The 15,697-nt window shown below is 31.4% G+C and overlaps 1 protein-coding gene across 2 annotated transcripts in view; it reads left to right on the top strand.

The window, feature by feature from the left end:
• The window catches only part of LOC137655057 (calpain-9-like), a 475,257-nt gene extending 469,332 nt beyond the window's left edge, over positions 1–5,925 (top strand). For both annotated transcript variants that reach the window (XM_068388950.1, XM_068388951.1), the window contains 4 exons: positions 231–358; positions 4,824–5,016; positions 5,390–5,445; positions 5,805–5,925. In XM_068388950.1, coding sequence (XP_068245051.1) covers positions 231–358; positions 4,824–5,016; positions 5,390–5,445; positions 5,805–5,831 — 404 coding nt within the window. In that variant the 3' untranslated portion in view covers positions 5,832–5,925. The remainder of the gene's footprint in view (positions 1–230; positions 359–4,823; positions 5,017–5,389; positions 5,446–5,804) is intronic.
• The last annotated feature ends 9,772 nt before the right edge of the window (positions 5,926–15,697 follow it).

Genomic DNA, 15,697 nt, shown 5'->3' with positions numbered 1-15,697 from the left:
TGTCTGCGGCCCAATTACTTTTCCTAATGATTTGATAGCTTGGTAAACACAAAATTATTACGTGAATCATTACACAAAAAAAAGCTCTTTTCTCTTATTTGAGGTTAAATAATGCAAAAAAAAATATTTCAAAAGCCTATATTCCGTTCAATGGTTTTCGAATGAATAACAAAATTAATATGAAATGACATAATCTTATTTCATCCATTCATTTTTCTTTTCCCTTCCAGTGTTCTTAGCGGAAAAGCCGACTTTAGAATTAGTTAAAAGCATTATCATGTTAAGAGATTTCAACATCAGCGGAAGAGTCTGTCTGGTGGATGTTCCAGGGATACTTATCATGTTGCAGTTTTGGAGGGTAAGTGTTAAACTAAGTCTTTGTGGGGAAATGCAGTCGTCAACCCTTTTTTTTTTTTTTTCTTTTTTTTTTTTTTTTTTTTTTTTTTTTTTTTTTTTGTATATATGAAGGATTTTAGAAATGATCCCAAGAAATTCTGTATACTAAGGTTAAGTAAGTCAAGTATTTTAGAATGCTTTGAGAGTTTATATAAATTATACAATAGAGACGGTATAAATTCGTGAATGACGCTCTACGAAATAGAAAAGTTTATATCTTGCAATGTAGAAAGGGCCCAAATCTCCTCAGGGACTGGAGATAAGCTTCCGATGTCATACTCAGAATTTCAGGTGTTCGGCCACCAACAACTTACGTTGATAAAACATAACAATTGATACGACCTCAGAAGGCAATATGAATCAAAATGTTGACTTGAGAAACAAGTAAGATAATGATCAGAGTAACAGTGACTGTATTTGTGAGCTATGATGCAGTGTTAGAATTTTCCAAAGTACTTGTTGATTTGTTGTAATTCTTATCGTAAATATTGTGTCTATAGCAATACAAATCTTAATTATACAGCAAATGTTCCTCAAAATATTTTGGAATGACCATAAGAGGTTCACTCTATCCAGTTCTGAGCAATCTTTGTATCGATTATTTTGGATGCACAGTGCATAGCATCATTATTTCATGCAATGTAACATAGCTTAGGTTTGTTGATGGCACAATTGTATATGGCTAGAGAAGGAGAATATAAATGTCTTTATGGTTAAATTTGATATATTGATGCCCTCAATAAAATTCTTAAAGTTAAAGGAAAAATATGGAAGCCTTAGCTTTTAAGATCTCCTTATACCGTTTATAGATATCATTATTTTTGTCAATTTACATTTTTATCCTGCATTAGAGAAAAAAAAAATATACCACATCTTTTTCCATAATAGCATTGCAAATATGTTGCCCGTAATACCGGGGATAAGATTGCTGTAACCTGAAATATATTTAAGATATTCCCCATTTACTAAAAAGCCGTTGAAGTTAATACAGCACCAGCACACAAGAACAATAATTCAATCGTAAAACACATATAATGATAATCCTAGATAGAATATAATTGTATATAGTTTTATGGGAAAATTATAACAAAAGGCATTTCTTGTCAACGAAATCGTTTTGGTATCAAAAATATTTTTAGGTAGGTCAGTTCTCATACTTTAATGTACAGTTTTGAACATTGTATCAGTTCTCTTCAAAATGGCTTGTAAATAGTTTAGAATCCATTTTGATTAAACAATAAATACCTAGCTCAATTGCCAATTAACTGTTTCACCTCTTCAAAGTACCCAAACCAGCGTTTTTTCAAATTTTTCTCTCCATTTGTTTTGTTTTTTCTGGCTCATCTGCTATTTTCTGTTTAACTTATCGCTTGTTTCATTTATCGACAATTTAAAATTTTGCATTCAACTTTTATTTCATATATACGGTTATAACAATTGTATTTATCTTATCTGAATAGATGATTTTGAATTTGTAATGTTTATTACATATAGTTTGTTAAAGGATTCGTTATAAGATTTTTTTTCTTAATGACTTGGTTATCTATTGCTTATTTCTATACGTTTTATTACCCTTTAAAACTGGAGTGCTAGACTTGGCCAATTAACTTTTACAATGTTGGCCTTCATGAAAACATATGTGTATGGAAAAGTATGTATGCATACTTTCAATTATATGTATGTACAGTATATGTATACACAAACACACACACACACACATATATATATATATATATATACATATGTATATATATACATATATATATATATATATATATATATATATATATATATATATATATATATATATATATATATCGTTACTGGGTATCTTTGTATCTCTAATAATAATAATAGTAATAATAATAATGATAATATTATTATTATTATTATTATTATCATTATTATTCTTATTATCATTGTTATTGGTGATTTTCATTACAGCATTACTGCATTCTGCTAGTAACAGTAAAATACGCAAAGTGAGTAAATAACAGTTTACAGCTACACTTTTCGTGAGATAACACCCAAAGGAACATTAGTGAAGATGAATGGCACATTCGAGAAACTCTCCCATAACCATAAAGAGGAGATCAAGCGGGAGGCTAATAAGGCCATAGAAGTCATCAATTCGTCCACCAATGCATCCACTTCTAGCCCATCTCCGGAGACTTTGTCCCAGGATACATGTCCGAGAATGTAAAAACGACCAATAATCAGCCAATGTCCAATGCCTACCTACCAACTGGCAAAAAGGCTCAACAGCATCTTGACTTCGTATGTAGCTGTGGAATACAGTTTAGTCCTGTTTGCTTAGTTCCTGAGTATTCTGAAGGAATCCCCAAGCAATGGCACTGTCGCTTCCCTTGATGTGGAATCCCTCTTCACTAACGTTCCTGTGGTGGAAACGTTTGATGTCATCCTACAGAGAGTCATCAGGGACCCTTTTACTCCTACTCTGAACATCCCTGAGGAGGCCCTTTTCTTGCCTCTTAAAATATGTACTAAGAAGGCCCCATTTATCACTCAACAAAGCCATATGTACGTACAGAAAGATGGTGTGGTGATGGACTCTCCTCTTGGTGTGCTCTCTGCCAACTCCTACATGGGGGATGTCGAAGAGCTGGTATTCTCATGCATACATGGACCTGACGTGTATGTGAGATATATGGATGATACCTCCGTTGTGGCTCCTTCTTCCCTGGACACCGAGACCCTTCATAGGACGTTTTGGGAGCGTAGTTCTCTTAAGTTTAGAACACAGCAACAATGTACAGCTACCCTTCCTAGATGTACTGGTATCACCCAGCTCTACTGGATTTGACACCACTGTATACACTAAGCCAACCAACCTTGGCTTATGTCTGCATCGGGCTAGTGAATGACCTGTCTGGTATAAGTCCTCAACCATTATGACCTACGTCTGCAAGGCCCTCTCTCATTGCTCCTCTTGCGCCGACTCCCATGCCAAACTTGATTGTATCTCCCAGGTCCTCGTGAGCAATTGCCATTCCAACAAGAAAACTAACTGGGAAATCAAGCCAACCATGGACCCTTGGTACTAGGACGAGCCACGGACTGATAATACAACATGGATCATCGAACTCTACTACTAAGGTTATATACATAAGGATCATCTGAAAGATGAGAAAGCTGTGAGAGAAATTGTCAAAAACCACGTCTCCCCTGCGGATGAAAACACCGAGATTAGACTTACCATCTACTATCAAATAGTGAAAACAAAATCCCTCATAATATTTAGCATCCCAGCCTGGCCAATACAGGACATACTTAGACGGACCAACTTAATTTACTCCTACCAATACCCAGATCTAGGATGCTCTGGACAGTACATAGGGATGACTACAATGTGTCTGTCCAAGCGTCTATCCTGTGACGTCCAGCACAGTGCCATTAAAACACGTGCCCTCCAATCTCATAATAACAGCATCAGACGGTATGAGATTGTTAAGAACACCAAAATAATTGTCAGAGCCCTGAGAGCAGAAAGTTGTGAATACTTGAAGCCTTTGCCATACAACGGGAGAAACCCCTACACAATACAGTGCAAGAAATGTTTCTTCTCTCCTCCTAACGAAGGATTAACATGCAAAGACTGAATAGTGACCCTACCGAATGTGAAAACCAGAATCAAGATGACTCCGATCAATGCTAGAACAGCCAGCCTAGAATGAGAATCATCCAGGCGATCACATCCACTATTCATAGCCCAGCTGTCAACAGACAGTATAATGACTCATTGCCTAGCAGTGAGGGAAGCGGCAGTCTGGTTTTGACTCAGCCCTATTCGGCAAGCCCATCAACCAACGAAAATTCGTTGCTCAGCTTACACCACTACCTGCTCTGCCGACATCGCCAGAGTAAGCTAATGTAAATTCACCGACACTTTCTACGTGCCAGAAGTACCATATTAAAGGACGTTGCCAGCACCATTTCAAACACTCTAAACTGGAAATGGGAGGCCTTACCTTTTGAAACCCGTCGCTGTCAATGTACTTTACTTACTTTGTGTGTTCATTTTGTAAACTATACATTGAAATCGATTTTGAACTACCTTGAATTTACCTTAACCATGACGAAACATGAATTTTGCCCTGTTGCTGAAAAGAAAATCATCAGATCTATTGAGAAGATAGAATGCAAAATCAATGATACTGGGGCAGCGATCATATTGAATGAGACATGCATTTAGGAGGGTTTACTCCAAAAATCTATTATTATTATTATTATTATTATTATTATTATTATTATTATTATTATTATTATTATTATTATTATTATTATGTGTTACATGACACACCACTGACGAATAGATCATATGAAATCAGACTTTAAAAGTTTGTTAAATGTTCTACAAGAGATTTGTAGTTATGACCTGACAATCTGACTTTGCCTTCCATTCACAGACTGCCTTCCTTAAATTCGACCGAAGCCACTGTGGAAAAACATCCTCTTATCACCTGCGACCAGCTCTCTGGGAGGCTGGAGTCACCGTTTCCAATAAGGTTCTCGAGTGCTTAGTTCTTAGGTTTGCTAAAAACAGAATCCTGACTTCTGAGGCCTTCCTTATGGCACTCGTCAGGCTTCATCTTGCTCACGGTAAGTTGGAAGAGTTCTTATTGAATTATCAATTGAAGAAATATTTATATATATGAGAATGATTGCTTTTGATTTTTTCAATAATCAAGGAGTAACACTCAGTTGTTTCTGTGCACGTTAACAAATTATATTTCTTTAGAATTAGTGGTTGAAGTTTTAGAAAATAATTAATAAGTCTATTCTGTAGCCAGTAAGATATAGTTTGATATTGATTGAAATCTCTGCATTAAATTATTGGTAATAAATATTATAAAAAAAAAGATTTCTTTACGTATGTAAAGTCTCTCATCAAAATAGTGTTAATAGGGTTTTATTTGCAATTAATAAGAGCATGGCAGTCTTCTTTTACACTATTTACATTTGAATCCTGCAGAACGGTTCCACAGTATCGATACCAAAATGAAAGGAAATCCACTGTCGTTAGAAGAGGTATGTTTTATTTGTCTGTACACACGTAATGCTATCGATGATCTAATATTTTTATTAAATGGTATTCAAGTAAAGAATTGTTTGCACAGGCTGTTAAGCTATAATGATATGGTACTTACAGGAACGAGAGTAGTCTCTTCGTCATTATTCCTGATTATCATTTCATCAGTCTTTTCCACAATCATTGCAACTAATTCAAGAATTATTTTTCTTACATGAACATGATTATATTCACGATTTTTTTTTCCTTTTGTTTGAATATGTGATATTGGAAGATTCAATTCTGATTTTCAAGCAGTCAAAAACTTTACATTAAGTTTTCATGCTCTTTCTGTGTTTTGATTTTCTGTTCTTTTCAGATGATATTGATGACAACTTACTCCTGATACCAACGCCAGTTACTTGTGTTCATAAACATTTTTCAGATTGCGTTTGAAGTTTCAAGAGTTCACGTGTTTCCGAGTATAATAGTTCATGGGTTTTTTTTTTTTTTTTTTTTGTTTTTTTTTAAGAATGAGATGATATTTTGGCTGAACAGTTTATATAAGTTACGGAGCTCAAGATGTATCCTCCAACATCGATTACTTTAATGTGTTGAGAATATTAGTATCTCGAATTGTGAGTCATAATGATATATGAATAAATTTTATGTAACTTACGTGGAAGATAGGCATAAAATATATAAATTAAGTGACTTAATGGTATGCCTTCAAATTCATATAATCGTGTATATTACTTTAAGAACAATTGTTTAAGTTTTTTTGGGGGAGCATTGGTATTACGAAGATCTATCATGAAACATATATGTATACATCTCCACTATATAGTTATGATATCAGTGCTTGTTATTTTCAATCTATTCTTTTGTATATAGCTCTTGTGTCTCTTACAACACTGTGATTAACTTTTTTACAAATTGCCCGATTCTGCAGAAACATTGTTGGATATGTAAAAATCTAATGGTAATTTAAGCTCACAAAGAACTAAAATGTGTTTTTCGAAATTAGCATATAGTGTACCTTAGTCATTTTTATATAAGAAGACTTTGTGATTCTATATTATATTATGAGATTTTGTCTTCTAAGAGGTTCTAGTTTTACTTATTAGTGGCTTAGGTATACTCGCAAGAAAATATTAAGATTTATATTTTAAGTATATGGTACCATCGAGCCATAAAGGAGTAGATGGTAATGATACAGTAATTACCATTGAATAAGGCTGTTTTTTAAGGATTACAGGCAATATTGAAATGATTTTCCTGACGGTAGGTTAATATCACCCGAATCCTTTTTGGATACGTCACTGCCAAAACCTGATGTAAATATTTCAGTACATTTTCTTTTGTTTGTAATGTACTTCAAAACCGTCGTTTATCATATCAAATTCTATTCATTATTTATCTTTTATTTAATCATAAGCTCAGCCAAAGTAACATTAAATTATTACTAATATGAAATTACTTTATCGCATATACAAATTCACCAAAACGAAGAATCTATCGTTAAATTCATTTTATCAGGTCTGAGGATTTTCCTGAAAAGAGGCCATAATTTTCATACATAACTTGGAGAACAACGTACCTATTTTCCTCTAATGAAATAGCTTGAAGGAAAATTTTGAAAGCTTTAATTATTAATATCACCTCTTTCCTAAGTGCCACCTGTGGATATTTTAGTAAGAGCTGTAAGAAATATAGTTTATATTCTGAGCCTTCTGCAATCATTATCTAGTTATGAATGATATGCGAATGTAATCATATGTACATATTGTCAATATTTTATCATTTTCTTATGGGAAATTAGAAAGAAAGAGGAGTTAAAAGGGCCGTGCATATTCCAGAAGATGTGAATTAGATTTTTAACCCTCGACTTAATCTCCCCATTTCTTTATATCTAAAACTGGTGCGCTACTAATTTTTCCCTTTCAAGTTGGGTACTTTGTTCCAGAAGGTATTGTTACGTTAAGTGCTTATCAAATAGTATTATTTTCTTTCAAGACGAAAGTTATTTTTGGCACTAAATGTGAATTAGTTTTCTGTACGCAATTCCAAATTCAAATAGTTTCGAGATACCTTTAATCTGTTGAATCGGGTTTTCTTCACTAAAATTATCTATGATATGGTTAAGATTAAGCCTACAAGGGAAATCTAAGATGTGGTAAACCTATTCTATATCTGTGGATTGATTTTGTTATTTATATTCCTTTTTGTTGCTTATAATCTGATCTTAGGCAATTCCTTCAGTGTATTTAGATTTTGCTCATATTATTCGGCAAAGCCCATTTTTTATATATTTCCTGAGCTTTTTTTATATTCCATGTGAGGAATTCGCTCTTTTTATGTAGATAGCAATACGGATTTAGATCTACAAATAAAGTTTGTTTTAATTGTAGCTATCGTTGCTATAACTCTCAGGTAATTGTTTTCTCTACCTCTGTCTTAAACTAGAAATCTCTCTTCCTAATAGAAAGTGGAAACCTGATTCCAATGGAGTTTTTAAGAAGATACAATGAAATTCAGACATAACCTTTGACTTGGTGGCTGATAATTTAGATTATAAATCGTTAGTCTCTCTCTAAGAATTACGTTTATCAATGAATGCGACCAACAAGTGTTGACTAGTAGTGGTCTGACCTATTGTTGTGTGTTTTGTCAGTCACCTTGCAAATTCTAACAACAGATTCTCTTAGTTATATAAGACTGCACATCATCTACTCTCACTGTACCCAAAGTCCAGTTTTTAAACCACTCCAAAGATAAGGTAAACGGTGATAGTAGAAGTTATCATAAAAGTGAAAAATATATATTTGTTGGTGTTTTATGTCAAAACACCAATCAATGTAACATTTGCACATGGATATTAAATTGTGTAGTTTATAAGCATTGTAGTTATTATTACAGCATATATATATATATATATATATATATATATATATATATATATATATATATATATATATATATACATGTGTGTATGCATGTAAATACACACACATATATATTTATATGTATATATATATATATATATATATATGTATATATATAAATATATATATGTATATATATATATATATATATATATATATATATATATATGTACTGCACACACACACACACACATATATATATATATATATATGTATATATATATATATATATATATGTATGTATGTATATGTACTGCCCATATATATATATATATATATATATATATATATATATATATATATATATATGTATATATATATATATATATATATATATATATATATATATATGTATATATATGTATATATACATATATATATGTGTGTGTGTTTGTGTGTGCGTGTGTGTGTGTATAAATTCACCATGTGCATATGCATATATATACACATATACTGTATATATATATATATATATATATATATATATATATATATATATATATATATATATATGTGTGTATATATATTTATACATATGTATATACATATATATAATATTTATATATGTATATATATAAATTTATATATATATATATATATATTATATATATATATATATATATATATATATATATCTATATATATATATCTATATATATGCATGTATATACATATGTATACATATATATATGTATATATATATATATATATATATATATATATATATATACATATACTGTATATATATATATATATATATATATATATATATATTTATATATATTTATATATTTATATATTTATATATGTATATATATATATATATATATATATATATAAGTTTTTAGTAAACAGATTATGAATTCCATAACTGTATAATCAATTGTGTGCTTGCATATTATAATGATTTATGTATATATGTGCACTTGGGCATGTACACGCAGATATTCTTGTACTAATGTGCTGTTTATTGCAAAAATATATAAACGTACATACGTACAGAAAAACAGACACACATAAACCTATATGTATATATGATATGGGAGGTATATATATTTGATATCAAAATAATGTAACAAATGTTGATGCTCTTGAAGAGTGAAGAAATTGGTCTGAAAAGAAAAAAAAAATGAAAAAAAAGGGTAAAACAGGACAAGAAGGAAACTTGTAAAGAAATACCAGAAATTGCCACATCCTATGTGTTATACTTGATGTGATTTAATGTATTAAGTTTCCATGAATGGTTATTATAAGGCTGATGTACATGGAGAGCTTTAACAGTAGAAGGATGAGCCAAAGAAGAAATAATAATATATAACAAATTGTAAGTATTCATGAATGTACAGCAGATGAATATCCATAATATTCTAAAAAATTAAATAATTGTAAATAAATATTTATGTTCTTCTTTGCTTTTATTTCCCTTATTATAAAATGGGAGTGACAATTGATTTATAGAAGGAAAGGTAATTAGTTTTTAATTAACGTTTTCACCAGGTAAATTTTTTTAAAACTATTTGCTAAATTCATCTGCATCATTTGGCCGCTATTGGTGTTTCGATTTCTCCGAAACACTGCTTGTTCACCATGTCTTACTCCTGCATGAACTTCCTCCCTGAAACTTATTTAGAGTGTTCCCACTTTCTTTCTAATCCCTGGAAGGCAAATATATTCTTTTCTCTAACCTAATATACTCCGTTGGTCCCACTTGTCCGGATGATCACATTACATTCTGATCTGGATTTTATAGCCTTGTGCACGCATATCTGAATTCATCACTGTTTCAGTTCCTGTAATTGCACATTCACTTGAATAAATTCCGCTCGATTGTTTCCATGGAGAAGAGCTGTTCTACAGTATCAGCCGTTTTTAATATCTTAACTTTAGCTTACCCATCACTTCTGGGATTACTCAACTTTTCGTTCAAATACCATACCTCCATTCTTGCTCCAAAAATATGTTACGTACTATTCTCATCTTATTATCCCTCAAAATAATTATGTATGTCAGCAGTGATGAACAGCTCTTCATTGGCATACTGAGAATAAAACTGAAAACACCCAACAGAAATGTAAATAGAATACCCAGGTCTGATACAACCAAGCTTCTGAAAGCTTAATACAGAGAAACATTTGCAATTGAATGTAGGAATTGATTTGCAATTTTAGAGACTTTGAGAGAGGAGGAACAGACAATTAATGCAGAATGGTGTGATATTATGAATATATATCAATCAGTTGGTAGTGAAGTTTTGGGACATGCAGTTACAAAAAGCAATGGATATCAAATGATACTTGGGATACTATTAAAAGGCGACAAAGACAGAAATAGATTGTTAACAGTTTTTGAGGAAGTAGTGAATATTTACAGGTGGAGCATGCTAAGTATTCCAATATCGATAGTGAGGTCCAAAAAAAAAAAAGCACGGAATGACTGTAGAGAATATTTAGAGAGGAAAACAGATAAGGTTGACAGAGCTAAAGAATTTAGTAAGTGGATACAAAGTACAAATCGCTCAGAGAATTATTAATATAAATAAAATCTCTATGGGAGAAAAGAAAAAGAAGTATATACCCATAATAAAGAGAGGTGGATCTGCTTTAACCACTGAGGAATAAGAAAGGAAGTTTTGGTGAAAATGACAAAAAGAAAGGAGTCTTGACTGATTGCAATAATTACAGAGGCATCACACTTACATCAGTTGTAATGAAAATATATAAAATGTTTATTCTAAAAAGCCCAGAGAGAAAGATTGATGAAAAGCTGAGAGATTAACAAGCAAGATTTCGAAAAGGTAGAAATTGTACTGACCAAATTTTTACTTTAACACAATGCGTAGAATATAGAATTCCACTTTTGTGGCATTTTTGGACTATGAGAAAGCCCATCGGCCAATTTTATGGAGAGTCCTGCATTATTAAGGGATTCCTCTTATTTATGTAACTTTGATTAAGTCTGTTCATGAGCATAGCAAGTGCTCGAAATATGACAAAGTTCACATCATGATCAACGAAGATTTTTGGTCGAGAAGTCTACATTGTTAAAAATTTTCCTGGCAAAATTTATTCCACGATTTTTACCATTTTAAAAACGGATATATTGACGTAAATGAGTGATATTACGGAAATCAACCCGCAAAACATAATAACAAAGTAAGGTGAAAATACGGTCGCACGTCTTCTAGTGAAATACGGTTGAAAACAGTATATGTTTACAGAGAATGTCCGTTTAAAATTACTGTTTTTTTAACAGTGTTATACTGTATTACTATGTCCATCATGTGAGAATGGTGATAGAAAAAATGGCAAAAATACCTAGCGGAGAGAAACTTTAATTGAGAAGAATTTCTTCAACACTGAGATGGCTAACGCAGACTGCCCTTTTGTCACATGAACTAGTCTAATGAGTATAAAGTATTGGACTTGCGTAGAGTGTAAGCTATATAGGTCCCAGAACATTTCAAAGATAAGCAATCGTGGTGAGCGAAGATTAGATTTCGTTCATCGAGAATACTACTGCCTAAAGTCCACGGGGAAAGAATAATAGCAATAGATAAGGGTTATAAAATCTCCTAACTGTTTAGAATATTAAGCTTAGAATATCTAAAGAGTATAGAGTATTGATTTAAAAAAATATAAACTAAAGTAGAGGAGTGAAAAACAGCTTACTGAACATGGATATACAAAGAATAGAAATCGTTTTCCCTGTTACTGAAATGGATATAGATGAGGTGATTTATCCTCATAATACGGATGTTGACGAACAAAGTGAATTCCATGGTAAAACTTTAAGTCAGTTTGCCATATATATCGACAGAATAAAAAGCCTTTCCCCTGTTACTGAAATGGAGATAGATGAGATGATTTATCCACAAGATATGGATGTCGACGAACAAGGTGAATTCCATGGTAAAACTGTAGGTCAGAGAATGGCTGAAATCATGGGTTCGGTGGAGAACATGCCTCGAGAAATGACTTTGATGGTGAGAGAACTCCAACGAGAAGGGCAAAGACTCTACAAACAAGAGGTTGAGCTTATAGAAAAGAGTCTGTGGATGGAGATAGAATACTTTAATTTGGAAATCCAGAAAAGTTTTCTACAAAAGGGAGAGTTTATTCAGAGGATGAAGGAAGCGGTGTTTGTGAGAAAAGAGCAAAACATTCTTCGAGAAATAGAAATATTAATGGAGAGATGGTAAAACACAAAACTAACATTATTTTATTTAAGAAACGGTTTACTAAATTCGATAGTGGAAGTATGTTGAAATGCCATTTTAGTATAATCGTTTCAAGATTAGCTACAAACAATATTAACAATTTAAAGGTCGAAATAAATCGAAATAAATATTTTAATGAAATATGCTTATATTAATCGTAATTATAACTATAGGATTGGTCGTCTACAATTCAGCTTAATTTACATTAATTTAGTAAAGGTTATTATCAATTGAATATCAATATTTAAGGGGAAAAAAAGTAATTTTTGCTGTCATTTGACAGAAGATAAGAAATATATTTTTGAAAGTCTCATATATATATATATATATATATATATATATATATATATATATATATATATATATATATTTATATATATATATATATATATATATATACTTATATATATATATATATATATATATATATATATATATATATGTATATATATATATATATATATATATATATATAGATAGATAGATAGATAGATAGATAGATAGATAGAAAGATAGATAGGTAATCACTATTATTTATTATATAAAATTATTTACATATTTTTTTCTTTAATTCTCTAATCAAATAATTCCACTATAAAACCAGTTCAAACGTATTTATTGAAAAAAAAATCACTTTGTTCAAGTAAAGTCTATCTTGAGCTGTTTGTTATTTATTATATAATTTTTTTTTGCCTAAAATACATAAGTATTTCTTAGTTTTTTCTTAAGATTTTAAAAAAATGTAAATAATTTTCAGCATTTCATCCCGAAAATAATGGTCATTGTATGTATGTGTGATTATTATTTTTATATATATAGTTATTCATCATATATATATTTATATATATATATATATATATATATATATATATATATATATATTCAATATGTATCTCTATGTATATAGGTATGTATATGCAAAAGTATACATATATATTCATTCATGTATTCATGTACTGTATATATATATATATATATATATATATATATATATATATATATATATATATATATATATATATATGTATGTATATATATATATATATATATATATATATATATATACAAAAAGTATATGTAAATAACATATATATATATATATATATATATATATATATATATATATATATATATATATATATGTATATATATATATATATATATATACATATATATATATATATATATATATATATATATATATATATATGTATATATATACATATATATATATATGTGTGTATATATATATGTATATTTATATATATATATGTATGTATATATATATATATATATATATATATATATATATATATGTATATATATGTATATATATATATATATATATATATATATATATATATATATGTATATATATATGTATATATATACATATACATATATATAAATATATATATATATATATATACATATATGTAAGTGTGTATGTGTGTATGTGTGTAAAAAGAGGGAGAACCATTCGTACCTTCTTCAGATCCTTTTTCTTGCAAACATAAATAAGGAAAATCAACACTCCCTGAAGACCATTGACAACATCTGTCACAATCCTGAAAGAGGAAAAATAAACACCTAACGTGACTGAAGTACAAAACCTTCAGACTTTTTCATTACAATTAGTTTAATCAGGTTATAATGATGAAGAAAAGAGGGAAAGTGGTTTCTCTCTCGCTTGGGGATATACTCGAGCACACTATTCTATCTCATTTCTCTTCCTCTTGTTTTTTAAGTTTATATTGGAGATATTTATTTTAATGTTAGTTCTTAAAATATTGTTTTTCCTTGTTTCCTTTCCTCTTTGAGCTATTTTCCCTGATAGAGCCCCTGGGATTATAGCATCCTGTTTTTCCAACTAGGGTTGTAGCTTAGCAAATATAATAATAATAATAGTAATAATAATAATAATAATAATAATAGTATTGATAATAATGGTAATAATAATAATAACTGTAAGTCTCCTGAAAGTATCTTTGATAGAAGAGTCATAGCACGGAGAGATCGAGTTGAATCTTCTTGAATCCACATCCTCAAAGGAAACGTGATATTAAAACGCATCCCTTAACGATTGAAATCTCGTCTGATGATCAGCCAGTTAGCCAACTGTACCAATCGTGTGTCACACGATCGTACATAGTAACATTTCTCTTTTTTGTAAATAGTTTCCTTTGTATCTTCGCTCTCCCCTCGCACTGATAACGACCTGAATCAAATTGTCTGTTTTTCTTACCGTTAAATGTTAACAGAAACGGTTGTTGATCGAACACGAAACAGCCTGTTATATGTTGTGACCTTGCCCGGAATTGATGTATATATAAACTGATGTTCTGTAATACAGTTACTCAGTCGCTTTCATCCTGTCTTTTTAGTCACAGCCTCTCTCGGCCCGTCACATTGGTGACCCCGAAAGTCGACTTGCTCCCCCCCACCCCCCACCCCGTCATTGGTATTATGAGGGACTCCACGGGAGTTGGCACGCCCCATTGAAACTTTCGTTGTTCGCCAGCGGAGAGGCGTTTTCTTGGTTTCAGCGTGCAGAAGTCCAGTTCTGCATCAAGGGCGTGACTCGCTCAACCACCAAAGCAGATTATGTTCTCGCGGCGATACCCGAGGACACCTTCCCAGAAATCTCCGACTGGCTTTGTGAACAAGGAGACACCTCAATAGCGTATGACGCCCTCAAATCATAGCTTCTGCAGCAGTATTCGCCGTCGCCAGCCACCCGTATAGCAAAGCTTTTTCAGCTCTCTCAACAACCGTTGGGGGACCAAAGGGCTTCGCTCGCCCTCAGAGAAATGACCAGTATTGCTCGCCTGTAACCTGCTGCAGACAGCTCTCCTCGTGAGCTGAACCTACTTCGTGCCCTTTGGGTACGCCGTTTACCCGAAGCTGTACACGCTGCCATACCCGATGTCGATAGTTTACCCATAAAGGACTTGATAACCAAAGCCGACGCCCATATGGACAGCCACTTCACAACCTTCAATACCTCCATCAACGCCTCCACTCTTAACGAAGAGGATACCTATTCAACTTCAACGTAAGCTGACGTGAATGGTGAATGCCGTAGGACATACACGCCTACCACGTGACGTA

The sequence above is a fragment of the Palaemon carinicauda genome, chromosome 16, assembly GCF_036898095.1.
Source record: "Palaemon carinicauda isolate YSFRI2023 chromosome 16, ASM3689809v2, whole genome shotgun sequence".
Lineage (NCBI taxonomy): Eukaryota > Metazoa > Arthropoda > Malacostraca > Decapoda > Palaemonidae > Palaemon > Palaemon carinicauda.
This window is presented reverse-complemented; position numbering and strand designations above follow the sequence as displayed.